General features: G+C 51.7%; 1 protein-coding gene across 2 annotated transcripts in view; it reads left to right on the forward strand.

Annotated features, from left to right (window-relative positions):
- LOC103172130 overlaps positions 1-5,544 on the forward strand; it is a 9,812-nt gene extending 4,268 nt beyond the window's left edge. Inside the window, exons 2-6 of one of the 2 annotated variants that reach the window (XM_042343740.1) lie at positions 200-347; positions 1,891-1,947; positions 2,947-3,086; positions 3,660-3,813; positions 5,457-5,544. In XM_042343740.1, the coding sequence (XP_042199674.1) occupies positions 200-347; positions 1,891-1,947; positions 2,947-3,086; positions 3,660-3,813; positions 5,457-5,482 (525 nt within the window). In that variant the 3' untranslated portion in view covers positions 5,483-5,544. The remainder of the gene's footprint in view (positions 1-199; positions 348-1,890; positions 1,948-2,946; positions 3,087-3,659; positions 3,814-5,456) is intronic. The other variant, XM_042343741.1, reaches the window with a different exon arrangement.
- The last annotated feature ends 3,052 nt before the right edge of the window (positions 5,545-8,596 follow it).

The following is an 8,596-nucleotide window of genomic DNA, read 5'->3' on the forward strand; positions in this document are numbered from 1 at the left end:
CTCCTCACACTCACCGTCTCACACTCACCGTCTCTCTCACACTCGCTGTCTCACACCTCCTCCGCCCCTCCCCTCCCCCCTTCCTCAGCTAACACAAGCCAACACCGCCCCCCGAACCCCCGGCCCCGCTACAGAGCCAAAAGAAAGGATTGGTGGTCAATATTAACAGTGTTAACAGTGACTGTTTGTTGCCCCTCAGTACAGGAACAACAGGACGTCCCTCCTCTCCCGGGTCACCGCGTTCCTGGATAATCTGGATAGGAAAGGCCCGGACGCCATCTCTCAATTTTATCGGGCGTTTGAAGAAGCAAACAACAGAGCGTTCCATCAGCTTCCCTCCAAATCAAGTCAGTGAGGCTGAGGGAGCAGGGGAGGGGATAAGCGAGGTGCGGGGGAGAGCGGGGAGGGGGCAGGTGACAGGGGGCGCACTGCTGTCGGGTGGCAGATGAGATTCTAAACCGTCTGTGTCTGGGCACAGACGTTAAAGATCTTGCGACCCTATTGGAAACGAGAAGGGATCTTCTCTCTCCTGACGGCTTTGCCCGAATACCACTTTGCACATGAATATTCACATGTGCATAGTGACCTCTATGTTTGCCTACAGGGGCAGAAGTGGACATTAGGCTGGAGACCTGTCCAGGATCAGCCTGGGACATGCACACACACAACACACCACACGCAACATACCACACGCAGCACACCACACACAACACAACGCACACAACATACCACACGCAACACACCACACACAACAAACTACCTGCAACACACCACACCACACACAACACATCACACGCAACACACAACACACCACACGCAACACAGTAACACCACACGCAACACACCACACGCAACACACCACATGCAACACAGTACACCACACGCAACACAGTACACCACACGCAACACACCACATGCAACACACCACACACAACACACCACACACACACAACCCACCACACACAACAGACTCACACAGCACACAACACACAATACGTAATACACCACATGCAACACACAACACACCACACGCAACACACCACGCACAACACAACGCACACAACACACCACACGCAACACACCACACCACACACAACAAACTACACGCAACACACCACACACAACACACCACACGTTACATACCACGCGCAATACACCACACACAACACACCACACACACACAACCCACCACACACAACAGACTCACACAGCACACACAACACACAACACGTGATACACCACACACAACGTACCACACACGACACATGACACACACCACGCACAGCCTCTGTCTGTCCAGCTCCGGGCGGGAGGTGGTGGCTGTCGTGTGTACTTCGCTGCCTTCAGTCAAAGTGTAGAAGTTGGGCAATTGCTCAGCCTGTTCTCACACTCTTGCAGTGTTGTGCGCGCGCGTGTGTGTTGTGTGTGTGTGTATGTTGTGTGTGTATGTGTTGTGTATGTATGTGCATGTGTGTGTGTGCATGTGTATTGTGTGTGTATGTTGTGCGCGTGTGTTGTGTGTGTGCGCATGTGTGTTCTTTGTGTGTGCATGTGTGTTGTGGGCATGTGTATGTTGTGTGCGTGTGTTGTGTGTGTGTGTGCGCGTGTGATTGTTGTGTGTGTGCATGTGTGTTGTGGGCGTGTGTATGTTGTGCGCGCGCGTGTGTGTTGTGTGTGTGCATGTGTGTTGTGGGCGTGTGTGTGTTGTGTGCGTGTGTGTTGTGTGTGTTGTGTGCATTTGTGTGTGTGTTGTGTGTGAGTGCATATGTTGGGGGTTTGCATGTGTGTTGTGCACGTGTGTATGCGCTCATGTGTTGTATGTGGGGGTTTGGGGGAGGGGAACCCAGGGCTGCCCACAGTGGCCCTCACCTGATCCGCTCTCTGTTCCAGGCTGTGATGTTGATGGACCAACTCCTGGAGCGACAAAATGGTACCCGGAGTCTGAAGGTACCTTCCCTTCTTGTTCCTGTCTGCGGCAGCTCAGAGCAGCCTCGCTGCTGCTCAGCCTTCCTCACCTTTAAACCATCCAAATAGGTCATCAGCTATTCCCACCCCCTGCCTCCTAGCCCCCAGCCCCGCCAGGCCCAGCCCAGCCACCCAGCATCGCTTCACCCCTCATCCTCGCCCCCCAGCATCCCGCATCTCACCCCAGCCCAGCACCACCAGCCTCTCGCCTCCTGCCCCTCAAATCCAGCCCCCAGCCCAGCCAACAACCAATGGTGGGGCAGGTAGGTGGGTGGGACATGAAACAGGCTGCTGCCCACCGAGCGGCGGGAGCGACCAGGATTGTGGGGTTTGAGATGGGCTCAGAGCCAGGGTGGGGCAAGTCCGTGGAGGGATCTGAAGGTTAGGATGAGGATCTTGAACTGGAGCCAGTGAAGCCGGGGTAGGATGAGAGTCCTGGGAATGCGGAGCCTGGTGCAGGACAGGGCACAAGCTGCAGAGTTCTCAATAGGCAGCAGCTTGTGAAGGGAAGAGTTGGGAATGTCCTGTGAGCAGAGAGTTGGCGCAGTCAAGCCTGGACATGATAAATGTTTGGTTTAGGTAGGGTGAAATATTGGGCAAGTTTCCTTACACCACACACCTCTATTTACCTAGCAGTAAGTAGGAACCCGGTGGTGAGTCGATTGGCGGATTGCTTTTCTGTGGGTAATAACCCAAAAACCCAATAATAATTTGGTCACCCAATCCACGACTGTTTGTGGGACAGACGCTGCTGTGCACAATTGGCTGCCGCGTTTCACCCACAAAATATACAGTGAATTCACTTTACAGTATATTCTGTGAAACGCTTTGAGATGTCTCGAAGACGTGATAAGGCTCTGTATCAAATGCAATGATTATTATTAGGATCCTGGGGCGAGAGGTAGTGTTGGAGTATCTCACACAACTGGATGAAATAAGTTTCTGATGGCATTTTTGCCCCGTGTGTTTCCTTCTCGAAAGGGTCTGAGATCTACTGTAAGAAGCTGAAGCAGGACATGCCAGAGCTGACAAACGGCGCTAGGCTGAGTGACATCGTTCTCCAGCAGCTGGTTCAGTATTTGGCCATTGAGAAGGTCTTCAATGAGGCAGAAAAAGAGAAGGTGAGAACCTTTCTGAACACGGGATGGATTTATGCAAATTATTTTCATAGAATGTCTTGGAAATGTTACTTTTCCCTGTTTGGGAAGCAGCAGGCCGTCAGCACCTGGTCAAACTCTCTCAACACAACTAAAATACTATACATCACACATAGAGCAATCCATCAACAATCTCAACAACAAATTACATTTACACAGCGCCTTTCATGTCAGGAGGATGTCCTAAGGTGCTGGACTGTCAGAGAACCACACCCGAGCTGGTGGTCGGGATCAGGAATAGTGGAGGGCGAGGAGGGTAGACAGAGATACGCTGAGAGGGAACAGATTCACAGGATCACCACAGGATCGGATGAGGGACTTACTTGAAGTCCCCTATCAGTACTACCTTGTTTTTGGTCCTCTGTTTCCTTTTATTCTTAACTTCATCCTTTCCCATCACTTCCTAGATCTCACCCACCCCAGCGTTCTCTCTCGGCTCTGAATGTACTTTATACCAAACTTTCTCCATCAGTCTCTCATTGTCCATATCAGTCTCACCGTCCAGTCTTGTTCTCACGGCCTCTCTTGGATACTCAGTACTTGACCAGGAATGAGGAGTTGCACTGGCGAGTGACAGAGTTTCTCAGAGACGTGAGGAGTAAGGGCAGACGTTCCTGCCGCCTTTTCTACCAGGCTCTCGAGCTGTATAGCAGCGACGTCCACAATTCACTTCCCAGCTCCAAGTTCAACGGTAAGAACTTCCCTGTCACCACTCTGATATTACCGAGAGAGAGATGGGGGTAGAGAGGGAGAGAGAGAGGCGAGGAGAGAGAGAGAGATGTGGGGAGAGAGGGAGAGAGAGACTGGGAGAGAGAGACAGGAAGAGAGATTGGCGATGTTGCGGAGGTGGGGGAAAGCAGAACGGATAATGGTATGGATGTGGGGTAGAAAAGACACTTTAGGGTCCAACAAGACGCCAAGGTTCTGTACTGGCTCAGTGAGGGTTAGAGTGCAAGTATGGATGGTGATGCTGAGGTGTGAAGGCGCTGATAGGAGCCAAGCAGGAGGACCTCGGTCTTGTTGATAGTCAACTGGAGAAAATTAGTTCTCATCCAGGACTTGATGTCTGACAAAGATTCTGTCAGGACAGCAGTGGTCCTGGAGTCAAGGGTGGAGTTGGGTGTCATCCGCACACATGTGGAAGTTGATCCCATGTCTGCGGATGATGTCACCAACTCCTATTGAAGAGGAGGGGACCAAGGACAGAGCCCTGGGGGATGCCGCAAGAGTAGATGCAGTGACTGGAGGACACAAAATTGAAACGATGGGAAAGGTAAAACCTGAACCAGGCAAAGGTAGAGCCATGAAGATTGAGCTGAGCAGCAGAGGCGGGTGGAGAAAGATAAAATGATCAACAATGTCAAAGGCAGCAAAGAGTTCAAGGAGGATGAGGAGTCAGAGGAAGCCCTGGTCACAGGTGGACAAGATGTCATTTGTCAGGTTGTCCCAAGCTGTTTTTGTGCTGCAGGCAGCATGGAGACTCGATTGGAGGGGTTCACAGAAGAAGTGGCGGGAGAGGAAGGAGTGAAGCTGGGAAGCAATCACTTGTTTCAGGACCTTGGAAAGGATAGGGAGGTTGGGGATAGAGTGGTAATTGGAGAGCAGGGATGGATCCTGGGACTTTTGTTTGAGGATGGGGGTGATGATGATGGTGAGAGAGAGAGAGAGAGAGAGACATGGAGAGAGATGCTGGGGGGAGTGTTGCGTGCTGTACTGTCCTTCAGAGAAGATGTGAAACTGAGGTGGCAGCAACCTCTTTGAGTGGAAATGAAAGATCCCACGATACTATTGGAAAAGAGAAGGCAGTATCTCCTGATGCCTGGGCCAACAATCCTCCAAATAAAATTGCCCACTTGCTCCATTGCTGTTTGTGGGATGTTGTTGTGTCAAATTGCCAATCAATCACACAGTCACTAAACCTCTATGAAGTTCTTCAAGACTTCGAGGACTATGATTGGTTAATACTGGGTGCCTTCATTCTCTCTGCCCCAACCCTCTGGAACTCCATCCCAGAGTCCCTACACCTCACCCCCTCTCTTGCCTCCTTCAAGACCCTCCTCTTCGACTGTGCCTTCGTTCACCCTCCTATTCCCTACCCTCACCACCCTCCACCCCTCCTGATCACTACCACCAACTCGGGTGCGGATCCCTGACTGGCCAGCGCCTTGGGAAGCCCTCCTGACGTGAAAGGCGCTGTGTAAATGTCAGTTGTTTTTGTGTTAATACTGTGACAGTCTGTGACAGGCTGCCTGGCCTGAAGGGTGCTATTCAGCTGTTTTTGTTGTCGTTGTTCCTGTGAGGCCAGGCCTGTGTGACTCTCTCTCTCGCCTGTAGATATGGAGCCATTGCAGTTATGCTGAAAAAGATGGAGAGCAAGGAGCAGTTTGCGATCCCCAGCCCAGGGTTTGCAGTTTGGGATAAGCTGGCGTTTTAATAAACAATTCTAAACCTTCTCCCGCTTGTCTTTGTGTTCAGGACATCCTCCCAATGGGAAAGGCACAATACAAATGTAATTTTGTTGTTGTTGTTGTCACTGCCTGGCTCTGAGCCTCTGGGTTCTATTGGCTGTGATGACTCTGAGCTCACAGTCAGTGCAGGAACACCGTCTCGTCACAGACATTGTTTTTCGGATGAGATGTTAAACCAAAGTCCCATCAGTCCCTGTTCAGGTGGACATTAAAGATCGTGTGACATTATTGGAAATAGACGAGAGGTTTCCCTTGTTTTTGGTCACACAGGGAAACCCATCACCGTGCTTAAGAGTATCCAAACCAAGATGAGATTTCCATGCATGGAAATCCCAGAGATAGTTAGATGGACTACGCACTCTCTCCCTGGAGGGACACATCCTGTTTACCTAATTCCAGAAATCATTGGGTACAGGTTGGCTGAAACTACCTCAATCCCTGTCTCAACCCCTCCGCCCCTCTCCCCCTTTATCTATCTTCAAATTCCACCTGAAAATTTGCCCGATTGACTGCTCCTGTGGTCCCCTGACCCAAACCCCCCCACCTTGGCCCGCCCTGCCCGGCTTGTGGCCGCTTGCCTGTATCAATGCAAGTTGTTGTTGACATCCCACTCCCCAGACACAAAAATTCTAACACAACGCAAATAAAACCATAAAATTTGAGATGAAATTTATTCATGTTTGACATAAGCAGAATAATTAGAATTTTTTTTGGTAAGAAAATCAAAAATAATCTTTCACATTCCCCGCACATCCTCCCCACAACAGGTGGTGCACATTGAGACCAATCAGCCCAGAACATACGTATAGAACACCCTGTGCACAACATATAGCAACATGCACAGAACATTCAGTGACATGCACAGAACATACAGCAACAGAATACCCCACAAAGAACATACAGTGTCACAGAACATACAGGAACATGCACAGTACAGCAACACGTATAGAACATACAGCGACACGCACAGAACGTAGAGCAACACCGGGTGCCCCGGACAGTACAGTAAGTTTGCATTGATGACATTGGGGAGGACACTTCAAAGCGCTTTAAAGCACGGGTCAGAGACCCATGACTGCACGAACAGTGGACACCAAAGACAAGATGTGTGTCAGGACTTGTGTGCTGTGGGTGGGGGAGGGGGTGTGGTGAGGGGGGGACAGTCCATCCACTCACACCCTTCAACATTCACAGTGAATCTTAAACTGTTTGGAAGACGCTGTGGAAAAATGGCCTCCAACTGGTGTGGAGCTGGGAAGCAGTTCTCTGCCTTTAAGGCAATGCTGGGTTATGGCTAAGACTAGGGGGGGATTTAGTTCCCGGGAACCATCTGGTAACATCCCTGACGGTGATGTGTTCCAGGCCCAGAAGCCTGCGGTTCCCTCCGGTCTCAGCTTTTAGACCACTGTCCTGGAATCTGACTGGCCAGGCAGAAGGTTGGGAAGCCTTCAATTCAGATTTTATTTGGAAGTTGTTTTTCACACAGACGTTTTGAAGGAATTCTGGATCTCTGAACAGCCCTGAAATATTGCTTTCTAAAAGGCACTTGATTTATAGTAGTCACACATGGGGACAGAAGTTTTAGAAACACAGAGAATCACAGAACGAGTGGCTGCCCCTCCACACCCCCCACCCCAGAAGCCCAATTCTTTGCTGAAGCTGCTGAGAAAGGGCAAACATTCCCACTCACTGGGACCGTCCTCTCTCCATCCGCTGTGATCCCGAGGCCAGAGCGGTCTCGCCGTGCTGGACTTTCTGTTTCTGTGGCCCAGTTTAAAGAAAATCTGTTGGGAATGGGAGTGAGCAAAAGAGCAGCAACATGAAACTCAGCAGCTTGGAGGAAGATGTGAGAACGAATGACCTGAGAGAACGTGTCAGTAATTCCCCATTCACCCCCGAAAACCCGGAGCCAGCACAGCACAACACACTACACGGTATATGTTACATGGCACATGTTACACGTGTCCCATGTTGCACTAGTCACTTCGGCCTGGACGATTAAGATTGAGCAGAATTTTTGGTAAAGAAATGACTCAATTCAGTCTGAACTGGGAAACAAACTGTTAAAATCTGTTTGCACATTCACACGCAATATTTTCCAAATTAAGTTGGATTTTAAGGCCTCGGTCTTCAGGCTGAGAGCAGCGCCGTACAACAAGGCATTTGGGTTTGGGCGCAAACCACTGAAACGGAGCTGAAAGTATTGTGAGATGAACCCCGCGCGCACTGAGGACCCCCTTTAGCCCCGCCCACACCGGAGCCCCGCCCACACCGGGGCCCCGCCCACACCGGGGCCCCGCCCACACCGGGGCCCCGCCCACCTCCTGAGGATACAGGTGCTGAAGGGCAGGTCAGCATTCAGTGCCACCAGTGAGGAGCTGCCCTGCTCTTCCCCATGAGTGAGCTGAGGGCGGGGCCGATGTGGGGGCGGGGCCGATGTGTGGGCGGGGCCGATGTGGGGGCGGGGCCGATGTGGGGGCGGGGCCGATGTGGAGGCGGGGCCGATGTGGAGGCGGGGCTTGGTGGGGGCGGGGCTGAGGATCAGATTGACTGACAGGAACAATGAACAAGTGTGTCATGTGAAAGAAGTCACATAGTGTGACATCACCTTCAGCGAGTGAGACCCACAGCAAATACTGACTCACACCATATTAGAGACTGGCACAGGGGTGCGTGTGCGTGTGTGTGGGGTGGGGGCTGGCATGGTGGGGTGGGGGCTGGCATGGTGGGGTGGGGGCTGGCATGGTGGGGTGGGGGCTGGCATGGTGGGGTGGGGTTGACAGGGAAGAGGTTCCAGCGTGATCGGCTTCACGTTGAAGAGCACAAATATTCATTAACAAGAAACACATAAACCAGCTTTGGTCGGTCTGGAATGTCCCATTCCCTCGCACCGCCATCACCACAACGAGTGCATAGCTGGAAATGCAGTTGTTTGGTCGGAGACAAATGCAGATGGGAACGGTGGGGTGGTGGGGGGAAGAAGACGGGGTGGGGGGGGGGGGGGGG

The sequence above is a fragment of the Callorhinchus milii genome, unplaced genomic scaffold, assembly GCF_018977255.1.
Source record: "Callorhinchus milii isolate IMCB2004 unplaced genomic scaffold, IMCB_Cmil_1.0 Scaffold24, whole genome shotgun sequence".
Taxonomy (NCBI): domain Eukaryota; kingdom Metazoa; phylum Chordata; class Chondrichthyes; order Chimaeriformes; family Callorhinchidae; genus Callorhinchus; species Callorhinchus milii.